Source organism: Ovis aries, chromosome 9 (assembly GCF_016772045.2).
Source record: "Ovis aries strain OAR_USU_Benz2616 breed Rambouillet chromosome 9, ARS-UI_Ramb_v3.0, whole genome shotgun sequence".
Classification (NCBI taxonomy): Eukaryota; Metazoa; Chordata; class Mammalia; order Artiodactyla; family Bovidae; genus Ovis; species Ovis aries.
In genome coordinates, this window is record NC_056062.1 from 34,997,221 (window position 1) to 35,011,457 (window position 14,237).

Below are 14,237 nucleotides of genomic sequence, written 5' to 3' on the forward strand. Positions count from 1 at the left end.
AGAAATCACAGCAGATGGTAACTGCAGCCATGAAATTAAGACACTTGCTCCTTGGAAGAAAGCTATGACCAACCTAGATAGCATATTAAAAGCAGAGACACTACTTTGCCGACAAAGGTCCGTCTAGTCAAAGCTATGGTTTTTCCAATAGTCACGTATGGATGTAAAAGCTGAGCGCTGAAGAACTGATGCTTTTGAACTGTGGTGTTGGAGAAGACTCTTGAGAGTCCCTTGAACTGCAAGGAGATCCAACCAGTCAATGCTAAAGGAAATCAATCCTGAATATTCATTGGAAGGACTGATGGTGAAGCTGAAACTCCAATACTTTGGCCATCTGATGTGAAGGGCCAACTCATTGGAAAAGACCCTGATGCTGGGCAAGATTGAAGGCAGAAGGGGACGACAGAGGATGAGTTGGTTGGGTGAAGCACTGACTGGATGGACATGATTTTGAGCAACCTCTGGGAGTTGGTGATGGACAGAGAAGCCTGGCATGCTGCAGTCCATGGGGTCACAAAGAGTCGGACACGACTGAGCGACTGAACTGAACTCTTGTTCCCACCTTCTTTCTACCTCTAAAAGTCCTCTGTCTGTGCAGCTCTTCAGACCTCCTTTTTATTTGCCATATGGGATGCTGCCCAATTTATGAATGGTTGCATAAAGCCATTAGTTTTTAATTTACTCAGTTGAAGTTATGTGTTTTTCTTTTAAACTGAAGGACAGTTGCTTTACAGTATTGCATTGGTTTCTACCAAACATCAACATGAATCAACCATAGGTTTACCCATGTCCCCTCCCACTTGAACATCCCTCCCACCTTCCCCCAACATCCCAGGCTTCTAGGTTGTTACGGAGCCCCAGTTTGAATTTTGTTTTTAACAGTCCTTAGGGAGTCCAGGGTAAGGAAGATAGTGAGCAAAGATTTTTTAAAACACCAAAAAACTTCACATTACTCACATGATGGCCAGAATGCTGAGTTGAAGGTCTTATACATGTTTTTTTTGTTGTTTTTTCAATCATTCTTGTCCTGAAACTGAGTGCTTAAAATTTTGTGGGCTCTCAAAACTCTTAAATTGATGCTGATTAAAAAAAAAAGGGGGTGTGTGGCTTTTGGGATTTTCATTGAGAGGTTCATGAATCTACAGACCAATTTGAGGAAATCTGACAACTGAAACTTTTAATCTAAGAACTGATAGATATTAATTTTGGTAATGTTGGATTTCTGTCAGTAATGTTTTATACTTTTTATCATATAGACCTGAATAGCATGAAAGTTGCTCAGTCATGTCCAGCTCTTTGCGACCCCATGGACTATACAGTCCATGGAATTCTCCAGGCCAGAATACTGGAGTAGGCAGCCATTCCCTTCTCTAGGGGATCTTCCCAACCCAAGGATCGAACCCAGGTCTCCCGCATTGCAGGCAGATTCTTTACCAGCTGAGCCACAATGAAAGCACAAGAATACTGGAGTGCGTAGCCTATCCCTTCTCCAGGAAATCTTCCTGACCCAGGAATTGAACTGGGGTCTCCTGCACTGCAGACAGATTCTTTACCAACTGAGCTACCAGGGAAGCCCCACTGGCCTAATATTTTGTCAAATTTGTCCCCTCAAAATCCATATTTAATGCTGTTTTAATTTTTAATGATCATCATGTGGGATCTTATTTCTCCCACCATGAATCAAACCCTTGCTGCCTGAAGTGGGAGCATGGAGTCTTAACCACCAGACTGCCAGGGAAGTCCCACTTCATTCTTTTACATGACTCAATGGTCACTATTAACCAGGGCTGGAGTCAGGATGAACTTAAATAGTTGCTGAGACATTTTCTTATTCCAAGGTCTCCTTAATGTGATTTAAACAGGGGTAGCACAACACCCCAAGCATGTGGGTGGTTCATAAACATTATCTTGCAATGATAATGATGATGAAAAACTTCTATAGGCATAAAGATCAATGACTCATGACTTATTCACCACACACCCTTAATTTTACATTCTTAAAACACAGGTGAGACTCATCAAATTATTTTCACTTTTATATGCTTGGTCAACATGTTGCTATGGGATAAATTGGAGTCTACAGCTAAACACAAATAATTATTACTTATACTATTATTAACCGATGTCCACCAATAACATTACATAACCTATACAACAGAAAGCATCTACTTCCCAGAAGTGCAGCACACTGTTTTATGTTTCCTGTATCTCATTTATTCAATAGAAATTTTTTTGATGATAAACAATATTGGAAATGAACACTCACCCAGAAGCTCATTACTTAGTGAAAACTATGATTTTTCTAGATAAGCGGGGAAATTGTGCTTCTTTCTGGAGATTAGGACACATTTGGCAACATATTTTGCAATTTTCTTCCCAGAAGTATGAAATTTCTAACAGAAAGATGATGAAATATATTGAACTGAGAAGCGTTAAGGTCAGGAACTAGCTTTTATTTTTTCACTGTATTTCTTTCTATATTTCTAAATAGAATCTGGTCTTGTATCTTCACACTGTTTTACGGAACTCATATATTTGTATTTCTTTTTTTTTTTTAATTTACTTTTCAACTGAAGGATAATTGCTTTACAGAATTTTGTTTTTTTCTGCCACATATCAACATGAATCAGCTACAGGTATACATATGTCCGCTCCCTCTTGAAAGTATTTGTGCTATTAGCTTTATAAAAGGCTTTTTTAAACTTTTCAAAAGTACTCATTTTTGGGAGATCTCCCTTACCTTCAAATAATCTGGAAACAAAACTTTTGACTTCCTCCATGTATATTTTTGTAACAAGTTAAGTAGCTTGCTCAAATATTGCTCAAATAAAGGAATGAATGAAACTTTTTCTGTAGTTTTTTTTCTTTTTTGCCCTGACACATGCAACTTGTGGGGTCTGAGTTTCCTGACCAAAGCTGGAACCCCAGGCCCAGCAGTTGAAAACTCAGAATCTTAACCACTGAACTACCAGGGAATCCCCTTTTATTTTTTAACACTTGATTTAAAATAACTTCAGAAAGGTTTAGTTAAACATAGAAATAGCTGCCCTCCAAAATTTTATTTCCACCTTCACTACTTGTGATCACCAGTAGGAACAAACCCCCAGCAAGAGGGTGAAACAAACAAAAAAACAGTACAGGAACGGGGCATGGTCTGTATCACACTCACTTAAGACAAAAATAAGGAAGCTGATATTTCTGAGTGAAAATAATGTACTTTGGGCTGCAGATATTCAACTTTTACCATTTAAAAAAAAAATACTGTTACGTGGTAAGAGGCAGTGTATGAATCCTGGCTGCTTACTATTAGAATCTGGTTAAGCTACCATCACTTCATGGGAAGTAGATGGGGGAACAGTGGAAACAGTGTCAGAATTTATTTTGGGGGGCTCCAAAGTCATTGCAGGTGGTGACTGCAGCCATGAAATTAAAAGACGCTTACTCCTTGGAAGAAAAGTTATGACCAACCTAGATAGCATATTGAAAAGCAGAGACATACTTTGCCGACTAAGGTCTGTCTAGTCAAGGCTATGGTTTTTCCTGTGGTCATGTATGGATGTGAGTGTTGGACTGTGAAGAAAGCTGAGCGCCGAAGAATTGATGCGTTTGAACTGTGGTGTTGGAGAAGACTCTTGAGGGTCCCTTGGACTGCAAGGAGATCCAACCAGTCCATTCTGAAGGAGATCAACCCTGGGATTTCTTTGGAAGGAATGATGTTAAAGCTGAAACTCCTGTACTTTGGCCATCTCATGCAAAGAGTTGACTCATTGGAAAAGACTCTGATGCTGGGAGAGATTGGGGGCAGGAGGAGAAGGGGACGACCCAGGATGAGATGGCTGGATGGCATCACGGACTCGATGGACATGAGTGTGAGTGAACTCTGGGAGATGGTGATGGACAGGGAGGGCTGGCATGCTGCGATTCATGGGGTCACAAAGAGTCAGACACGACTGAGCAACTGAACTGAACTGAACCAGCCTTGCCAAGTCTGTCAAAGGTCATAACATCTACCCAACAAGGGGTTGTTTAGTTAATGAATCAAGCCAGGGTGGCTCCTTCATTAACAGCAAGTGAAGTCAGCATCTCTGACTTGGTCAGAGCACCACAAGTGCACCTGGGTGGGGTGCAGAGTTTGAGTCTTAAGCACAGGTTGGTACCAGCCAGCCTGTGGTAATAGCTCAACTCTGGGTACTATTATATCTCAGGGTTGCCAACTGAAAGGCACTCACTTTCTGCCTCTACAGGGATGAAGTCAGGAGCCACTGCAGCCCCTGTCTTTCAACAAACCCCTCAGCTCAGAATTCAGGTCTGAGATCAGGAGTGAGGCATCTGTGTTCTGGGAAAAACTGACAGAACAGGCCTTCATATATTCAGACATTTTCAGATTTTACAAGCCCAAATTCTTGACTTTCCTTGTGTCTAGAAAAGCAGTGAAATCATTAATGGGGACACCTGCTCCTCCTTACTAGCAGGAGCCTCTGCAAAATGTGCTTGACTCCATTCATTTCAATTGCTCAGACGTGTCCAACTGCACGCCAGGCTTCCCTGTCCATCACCAACTCCTGGAGCTTGCTCAAACTCATGTCCATCCAGTCGGTGATGCCATCCAACCATCTCATCTCTGTCGTCCCCTTCTCCTGCCTTCAACCTTTCTCAGCATCAGGGTCTTTTCCAATGACTCCTGACTCCACTAAAATAACACATAAGCCGACCTCCCCCCTCCCCCACTTCGGAACTGTTTCTCAGAGCTGAGTGGTTGTCTTCTAGGCTATAGCTCTCGTTTTGCCCCAAATAACTCACAGCTCTGTGTTGTACAATTTTTCAGTTGACAGGGCGTATAATCAGCCCAGCTCCCAGCTCCAAACCGGAACTTCAGCTCCGAGTATATTATTCTGGGCTCCACGTGGAGCTCGGAGACCTTGCCTCTCTAAGCACCAGACTGTGAGACAGCTCAGCAGTGACACCAAGTCCTACAACGCGCAGGGTTTCAACAGGTGTTTGTGCGGCGAAAGAAAACGCAGCACATTCCAAGCCAAGAACAAGGCACGATCTCTCAAAATACGGTCTCATCCCCAGTGAACTAAACACAAAGCCAGCTCAGCTCGGAGGAGATAGCCTAGCGTACCCGCCGCCGCCTGGATGGAGACCGGCTCCCGGCCGGCTCCCGGCGTGCCCCGAGGCCGGCGGCGCTGCGCTCCTGCTGCACGACGAGGGCGGGGCCGCGGCCGTAAAGCAGCGCCCGAGGTCACGTGGGTTTGGGTGCCAGGCGCCCTTGCGGCGTCTCGTGCAAGCGGGTCATGGCCGGCCCGGTGCGGGGCGCCGCAGGGCCCTGGGCCCTGGACCTGCTTCGGGCCCTGCCTCGTGTGAGCCTGGCTAACCTGAGGCCGAACCCGGGCTCCAGGAAACCGGTAAGGCGGGGGATGGCGCGGGAGTCCTGCGGTCGCGGGTCTAGAGACGCTACGGGAACGAGGGGCCTGTGAGCCCCTGCTCTTGAGTGATGCGAGAAGCCTGCCCCGGTAGTCCCAGCTCTCAGGTCGGGTTTAGAGGAGTAATTGCGTTAACCTGGGCTGGGAGCGAGGTCGCAGGAAGTGCAGATGGTTGTCTCATTCAGTGTTAGGTTAGCATGAAGTGCTTTTCCATTATACCTTTATCTTAAGGGGAAAGATATTTTACGTTCTGCAAGTCACTGAACACAGCTAGAAAAGCTGTTATGGGCATACTGTCACCTTAAAAATCAACTCGTTGCTTTTGCCAAGTAAGAAAAAAGTTTTCTTTATAATTTGGTGTCTTGACCTCAGAGCAGTTCGAATAGTGCCTGGCACGTAGTGGGTTTGGCTCGTTGCTGGCTGGAAGGATGAATGAGGGCCTTACCAACCTGACAGCGCAGAGGTGAAATATACTTTAAAAAGTGCATCTGCAGCTCATAAAACATTCTTCTCTCCTTCCAGGAAAGACGACGAAGAGGTCAGAGAAGAGGTAGGAAGTGTGGCAGGGGCCACAAAGGAGAACGGCAGAGAGGAACCCGGCCCCGGCTGGGCTTTGAAGGAGGCCAGACTCCATTTTACCTTCGAATCCCCAAATACGGGTTTAATGAAGGACACAGGTAAGTTTGCTTTGTTTGTGGTTTAATTTTTTTGCTTTGCTTCTTAGTGTAAAAATTTGTGATTCTGAGAATCACCGAATGATAGCTTGGTAGAAATTTAAATCCACTTCTTTAAAGCAAACTTCTGCTACCCTTCCTTTGAACCATTTTTGGTAATGAAGTTTAGCCTGACTTAGTAGAGGAAAAAAGCCAGAGGTTACACCCAGACTTGCAGAATGGAGGTAATGGTGCATGCTCCGGAGGTTTAGAATGATTTTATGTTTAAAACTCTGGCCCACTATCGTCACCCAGTAAATGGTAACTGCTCTTACTTTGAGATCCATTAATGCATAATTCATATAGTATGTTAAATTTTTCACATATTTATTTGTATAAATGAGTGAAGTAAATGTAGGAGTTTTATTTTAAACCAACTAAATTGATGCAGGAAAGCATGGGACAGAACTCTGCGTTTATCTGGAGGTCTTACAGGAAGATAAGTCTGGCTGAGTTTTCCATCTGTTGCTGCTTTTTTTCGTAGCTTCAGACGCCAGTATCAGCCTTTGAGTCTCAATAGGCTGCAGTACCTGATTGACCTGGGCCGCGTCGATCCCACACAACCTATTGACTTAACCCAGCTGGTCAACGGGCGAGGTGTTACCATCCAGCCATCTAAAAGGGACTATGGAGTCCAGCTGGTAGAGGAGGTAAGTCTGAATTAAATTTTCTTGGTAAGTTTCATGGATGACTGTTTCTGATTTCCGTATAATCAACACTGTGCCTCCTTCATTTTTATCTCTTTTGAGTTGTAACCATTATGTAGTGGTTGATTGTGTTATATTCAGTTGTGGTTTTAGAAAGCCACTGTTCCTTGTCCTGGGTGTTCTTCCTGTGTATCCATTCAGCTTGCTCCCTCACTCTCTTTGGTTCTCTGTTCAGATGTCATCCTAGTAGGAGGATCTTTTTAACTTTTTTTTTCCTTCCAAATTATTTGAGGCTTAAATTATTTTTATTATGGAGATGTTCTTTATAAAGGAACACTCGTATCTGACGGTCTGCCTTATTGTGCCCAAAAGGGTTTTTCTTTGAATATATGAACACCTGATATTTATTACCAGGCAGTGCAGGCATTTTTCATTGTCTTCCTCACTGTAATGTCAGTTCTTTTGAGTGCAGGTGCTTTGACTCATTGCTGTATTTTTAACATTGGAAATACTGGCTTGTGATAGTCACTCAGTATTTATGGAAGAAAGGGATGAATGAAATCCAGTTATGATTGTAGGGAAGAGGTTTTCTATTTAGAGAAGTTGGCCAGGAGTTTTATAGGCAGATGAACCTGTACGTTGTTAATCAACTAATGCCCCCCCCCACCCCCTTTTTCTTCTGTGTCAATAACACAGTTGATTGCTGTGTAAGTGACTTAGCGTCCACTAGAGGGAAGCATAGTTTATGGGAGAACCTTTCAGATCTTTGAAAAAGTAAACTTGTCGATAAAAGTTTTCCAAATTAATGATTTGAAGAGAGAATACCAAATACAGGATTAAGCCTCAGTATTCTACTTTATTCTACTTTAGGCATATCAAGGAACATGGTTATAAAGTAACAGAAAAACCCATGACCTCATGAGACCTTAAACTGCACATCCCAACAGCTTTGGACATATGTCTATTAAACTAGCAAAAATCATTCTGAAATCTATTGGTTGAGTATGTACAGTTATTCATCATTTACAGCTTTGTAAACCAGTTGCCCTTTTCTGGATTTCAGATTTGCAGTCAATATTGGGTAAATAAGATGGTTTTGATCTTTTCAGCATAAAATCACCAATTTAGGAACATGTGTCCTAAGGTAAAACAAGATAAAAGAAACTTAATTGATATAAAGAAATACTAAATAGGCTTCTTACAGCACTGAAAATGCTGGAACTAACACTAGTGCCCAGAGACAGGGAAATGGTTAAGCAGTCTATGGATAGTAATGAGAAATGTCACGTAACATGGCAAGACCTTGTTTTATTGAGTCAAAGGCCCCATTGATTGTAAAAATCCCTACCAGTATCAGAGAAGGGAGAAATGTGTCTTATAATTAATGAAATATTTTGAAACTGGGAACCACCTTGTTTCAACCACACGAAAATAGCAGAAAACTTTTTACCACTGCAAAAAGAATGGTAGTGCCACCATCTTTTTATTTTTGTCAGAATCTGTTTTGAAATTAGGCCTAATGAAATTGACCAAAGACAGGACGTTAAAAAAGTTCAGAACTATTTTTACTTCTCTTGTCTCTGCCTCTTTCGCTCAAGAGGGCTGGCCCTCCAGAGCTCAGCTATTTTGTTCTTCCGTTGGCTCCAGTGTGCTTGTCCCCCTGTTTAAACCATCTCTTGGCCTCTTGCTTACTTGTAGGTCAGGAATTTCCGGTAACTTTCTGTCTGTAGCACATGACATAATGTTGTGGTTAGGAACACAGCCACTGGGACTAGGCTCCCTTGCTTTATGTTCTTGGGCAGGTTGCCCAGGCTCTCTGTGCCACCATCTATGGCATTGGAGTCACAGTAATTCTGTTGGTTTAGAGTTGTTTTGAGGGCTAAACAATCTGCTATTAAGGAGGTGTTGGGAATGGGTGCTTACGATGGTGCCTGCTGAATATGTAAAATGGAAGTCTTATCATCCCTGCTCTTAGGGAATGAAAACTAGGAAGATGGGGTGGCCTAAAGAAATGAGGAATGATTTGGTGGTGTTTAATAGGACCTCAAAGCAGAGATGTTAAAGCAGGAGTAGCTGCTGCACTGGAGGCACTCCGGAGGAGAAAACAGGGCAGGGAGGAGGCCCTAATGATTAGTTTGCTGGCAGCGCAGCCATTGCCTCACACACTTTGTTTTGACGGATGACAGGGCGCTGACACCTTTAAGGCAAAAGTTAACATAGAAGTTCAGCTGGCTTCTGAGCTGGCCATCGCTGCCATTGAGAAGAACGGGGGTGTCGTCACGACCGCCTTCTACGACCCACGAAGCCTGGGTAAGCTTGTCCTCTCGGGGCCTTGTGTGGACTGCCTCACCAGGGTTTGACTTGTTCAGACACCTTGGTTCCTGTTTTGGGAATTTCTGCTAGTGGTGTGGCTGGTGGGGCTCTGTCTTCTGATACACCTCAGCTAGTATGTCCTAAAACTTTTTAGAAAAAAAAAACCTGGAGCTCAAATACCCTATGTTTAGAAATTCACTAACTGTTGGTAACCCAGGAGTGACTTTGACCTTCAAGATGCAAACTTTTGAAGATCAAGTGTTTCCATTTGTTTACTTAAGTCTACTAAGTTAAAAAAAAAAAAAGTTTTTGGAATTAAGCTCTCATCTTGGAAATACTTTAATAATTAAAAGAATATCATTAAGAGAAAACCGGTGTATATATCACCAGTATTTGCATCTCTCTCTTTATTAAAAATGTTTTTTAGAAATTCTATGCAGACCCATCCCATTCTTTCTCCGTGGACAACCCATTCCCAAGCGGATGCTCCCCCCCGAGGCATTAGTCCCCTATTACACTGATGCGAGGAATCGAGGCTACCTGGCGGATCCTGCCAGATTTCCCGAAGCGAGACTGGAGCTTGCCAAGAAGTATGGCTATATTTTACCCGACATCACTAAAGACGAACTCTTCAAAATGCTCAGTACTCGAAAGGATCCACGGCAGATTTTCTTTGGTCTGGCTCCCGGATGGGTGGTGAACATGGCAGACAAGAAGATTCTGAAACCTACGGATGAGAAGCTGCTTGAGTACTACAGCTCCTGAGCTTCGTCCAGGGGAGCCAGTGGTAGGAGGGCACTGGAAGGGGTGGTGACACGTGTCTCCCACTGCATCGGCTCAGTTTGTGTTTCTGAGGAGGATGATGTTTTCTGTGTAATCACGTCTTTCTTTTTTTTTTTAATCAAAATTAAAAATACAGTAAGCAAGAACTACGTGGAAGATGTGGATCTGTGTGTGTCTCAGCAACCTGAGCTCGCTGGCACACTGCCCGAGGGAGTGGGCAGCTCTTAGACCATTTCCCCTTGAGTTTTCCATCATCTTCCCATTCAGGTCTGGTCTTATTGTTGCAAATCAAAATGAATGCAGATGGGCTGGGCTTGCTTTGTTGTCCTCTCAGTCGGTCGGGGTCCAAGGGCTGCTGATGAGCTGGTGTGCCTCTTGGTTAGCCCTGAGGAACCTCTTACCCAGAGTCGAGACAGTAAGCCTTCAACCCAGACTGATGAAGTTGCTGGATGTGAGTCTAAGGCTGGTGAATAGTTTCTAAGTATTGCAGTATTTGCTGGCAAGATTGAAATGAAAATTCCAAGTGAATTCATTTTTCTCAGCTCTGGCAAAGCTGTCAAAAATGATCAAGCCGTTAACATTTTTTCTTTGAAGAAGGTAAATGTTCCAATTGATACAATTTTACTTATTTCCTAGACTTTGGAAACCTTTGTTTTGCAGTCATTTTAAATGATTTTGAAGAAAACGGTCAGTGCTTATATAAGAAATAAGAACAGTTGGTAACGTGAAAATTAAACTGTTAATGTAAAAGGTTTAGCAGTCAGTGAGCTTTTTTAGCTTTGCAAATATCTGTTGTATCTAAACCACGTGGAAGCTTAATTTATCCTGATGCAATTAAATCTTGAATAATTCCTGGTAATTCTAAAGTAGAATTAAAATGATTCCTGTTTATTTTATTAAAAAAATTTTTTTAAAAAACCTAAACAGTGCATTATTTTGTCAATTTATCTACCTCAGATATTGCTGGTATAATATTTAGTTGATGAAGTAATTTATATATCAAGAGGATATTTCAGTTTATGTAGGATTATTTAGTTTGGCTTGTTATTAAGCCATTTCATAGTATCCAGAACTCATAAGAATCAGTACTAGGATTACCTTCTCTGATAGTCACCTGTGAATTTCAGAGGATAGGCAACAATTGTAAAACATGCTTTTATTTCCAGGAGACCCAGTGACAAGAGCTGGCAGTGTTGGGATTAGATATGGCTCCACTGATTGGAGCCCCAGGTCTCAGTGGCTTGAATGAGATCAGGTTTCTTGTTCTCTCAAGTGAAGTGTGGCAATCACTGTAGGGTCGACTGGTCTCTCAGTGGCTGGCTTCCCCCAGTCCTAGAGAGAGGTGCATCTTTAGGACCCAAATAGAACCCACACGGAGCTGCTTTCCCCAAGACGAGTCTGGAAGCTGCCACACAAAACCTGCACTACACCCATACCCCTGGCCAAAGCTTGGCTACAGCCCTTTTCTAACACAAGGGGCTGAAGTCTTTTCTTTGGCAGCTTGTGTTCTCAGCTGAAAAACCCTGTTGTGATGGTTGAATCACAAGTGGAAATGTTGACAACCAGCAGTGGGGGTTGACGCCTCCTGGTATTGACCAAACTTCAACCCTGAGGTTAATTGACTTAAATTAGACAATCAAAAAAAGTACAGAATTCATTATTTCTGTGCTTAATAGTAGGGGTTTCTGAGGTGGCTCAGTGGTAAAGAACCTGCCTGCTAACGCAGGGAGGTGCAGGATGCGTGGGTTTGAGTCCTGGGTCAGGAAGATCCTTCGGAGGGAGAAAGGGCAACCCATTCCAGTATTCTATCCTGGAGAATTCCATGGACACAGGACCCTGGTTGGCTGCAGTCCGTGAAGTCACAAGAGAGTTTGCATGACTGAGCATACAAAAGCATGTGCTTAATGGTATATTCACAGTTCTGTTCAGTAAGTTATAAAACTAAGTGATTAATTCATCAATCTGGGTAAGAACGATGTTTTTGAAGAAGAATGATAATAAAGAACTAGCCACCATCTACTTTTTTCCATGCCTCCTTTTTCTAAACATTTTGACCGTCAAGCCGTCTTAGGCTTCCTGTGTTAGATTCTAAAAAGTTATATTGGAATACTGTATGTGGAAGAAGAGAGGTGATAGATTGCAAAGCAAAACAGCAAGGTATACAGAAAACGTTTTTGATGATTACAGTGATTGATTAAGAGAATACATTTTCATTTTTTAAAGTCACTGGGAGAGGTCCTCAAAAACTTTCTATCATGAAAATAGCCAATGCCTGTTTTGAAATTATGTAATACTGAAGTCTAAAAAGTGAAAGTCCATATTGTCTGTTACTGGTTCCTGACCTACTCCCAGAGGTGAGAGAACCATTGGTTTGTTTGGAGTCTTTTTTTTTTTTTTAAATCAAAACGGCATAGACCGCAAATAAAGGCAGTTACCTTGTTACATCTAATACTGTTTCAAAAACACTTTCCATTAGGGTAAACGGCACCTTTTTTCTTTCTTTTTTTTTTTTTTTAAATTATGAAAGTATAATAACACATTTATAGGAGACTTGGAAAATACAGACCAAAGTTGCTTTAATTCCACTGCATAATTATGATTTTTTTTAGTAGATTTTTAGTTTTGATGTCAAACTCTCAAAAATTAATAGAATATACAGAAAAGTGGGTATAGTAGACCTGAAAAGCGCTATGAACCAATTCAACATAATTAAGATTTGTACAGTTTTCATACAACAATCAGTTCAGTTCAGTTCAGTCGCTCAGTCGTGTCCGACTCTTTGCGACCCCATGAATCACAGCACGCCAGGCCTCCCTGTCCATCACCAACTCCCGGAGTTCACTCAGATTCACGTCCATCGAGTCAGTGATGCCATGCAGCCATCTCATCCTCTGTCGTCCCCTTCTCCTCCTGCCCCCAATCCCTCCCAGCATCAGAGTCTTTTCCAGTGAGTCAACTCTTCGCATGAGATGGCCAAAGTACTGGAGTTTCAGCTTTAGCATCATTCCTTCCAAAGAAATTGCAGGGTTGATCTCCTTGCAGTCCAAGGGACTCTCTCAAGAGTCTTCAACACCACAGTTCAAAAGCATCAATTCTTTGGTGCTCAGCCTTCTTCACAGTCCAACTCTCACATCCATACATGACCACTGGAAAAACAGCCTTGACTAGACGGACCTTAGTCGGCAAAGTAGTGTCTCTGCTTTTGAATATGCTGTCTAGGTTGGTCATAACTTTTCTTCCAAGGAGTAAGCGTCTTTTAATTTCATGGCTGCAGTCACCATCTGCAGTGATTTTGGAGCCCCAAAAAAGAAAAGTCTGACACTGTTTCCCCATCTATTTCCCATGAAGTGGTGGGATTGGATGCCATGATCTTTGTTTTCTGAATGATGAGCTTTAAGCCAACTTTTTCGCTCTCCTCTTTCACTTTCATCAAGAGGTTTTTTAGTTCCTCTTCACTTTCTGCCATAAGGGTGGTAGCTAAGGGTGGTACCCTCATCTGCATATCTGAGGTTATTGATATTTCTCCCGGCAATCTTGATTCCAGCTTGTGTTTCTTCCAGTCTAGTGTTTCTCATGATGTACTCTGCATATAAGTTAAACAGGGTGACAATATACAGCCTTGATGTACTCCTTTTCCTATTTGGAACCAGTCTGTTTTAAAGATTTGTACAGTTTTCATACAATAGGATACAAATTTGAAGTTTCCATAGACTATAAGCTAGGAGACACTGGAACATATCCAGGGACATAAACAAAGGTGCGTTAAGTGTCGTAGTCTAAAAGTATTGAAACATTACAGTCTGTTCTGTCATTGTGGAATTGTTTTAGAAATCAATATCAAAAGTAACCCACATATTTTCAAGTGCAATGTGGCCTTTACTGAGAGAGAGAACTTGACTCAGCCGTTGAAAGCCTCAGTGAAGTTAGACTGAAAAAAACACAGGGTGATTGCAGAGAAGAAAGCATTTAAATGAGAAATTAATATCAAACGTATGAAACCCCATGTATCTGGAAATTAAATGTCCACTTCTAAATGATGTCTACTCTTATTCTTCACTAAGCTATTCACATAGGCCTCCCTGGTGGCTCAGATGGTGAAGAGTTCACCTGTAATGAGGAGATCTGGGTTCAATCCCTGGGTCAGGAAGATCTGGAGAAGGAAATGGCACCCTGCTCCAGTGCTCTTGCCTGTAGAATCCCATGGACAGAGGAGCCTGGCCGGATACTGGTATTGACCAAACTTGGGGTCATGGGGTCGCAGAGTCGGACAGGACTGAGTGACTAACAAGCCGTTCACACAGGGTGCATTAGATAAGTCCCTTCGCCTGCCTGGCTGAAGTGTAGTGATACGTACT

General features: G+C 42.5%; 1 protein-coding gene across 1 annotated transcript; it reads left to right on the forward strand.

Annotated features, from left to right (window-relative positions):
- The first annotated feature begins 5,274 nt into the window (after window positions 1-5,274).
- On the forward strand, window positions 5,275-10,806 carry MRPL15 (mitochondrial ribosomal protein L15). Its single transcript, XM_004011681.4, has 5 exons — window positions 5,275-5,408; window positions 5,949-6,103; window positions 6,624-6,789; window positions 8,973-9,096; window positions 9,527-10,806. Exons 1-5 carry the CDS (start codon window positions 5,298-5,300, stop codon window positions 9,862-9,864), a joined length of 894 nt encoding a protein of 297 aa, XP_004011730.1. The 5' UTR covers window positions 5,275-5,297; the 3' UTR covers window positions 9,865-10,806.
- Window positions 10,807-14,237: the final 3,431 nt, after the last annotated feature.

Excerpts from the sequence above, each read along its gene's own strand:
- MRPL15 (XM_004011681.4), top strand. The coding sequence starts at position 5,298 with ATGGCCGGCCCGGTGCGGGGCGCCGCAGGGCCCTGGGCCCTGGACCTG. Across the intron at positions 6,104-6,623 it reads GGGTTTAATGAAGGACACAG|CTTCAGACGCCAGTATCAGC; the intron begins GTAAGTTTGCTT and ends TTTTTTTCGTAG. Across the intron at positions 6,790-8,972 it reads GAGTCCAGCTGGTAGAGGAG|GGCGCTGACACCTTTAAGGC; the intron begins GTAAGTCTGAAT and ends GACGGATGACAG.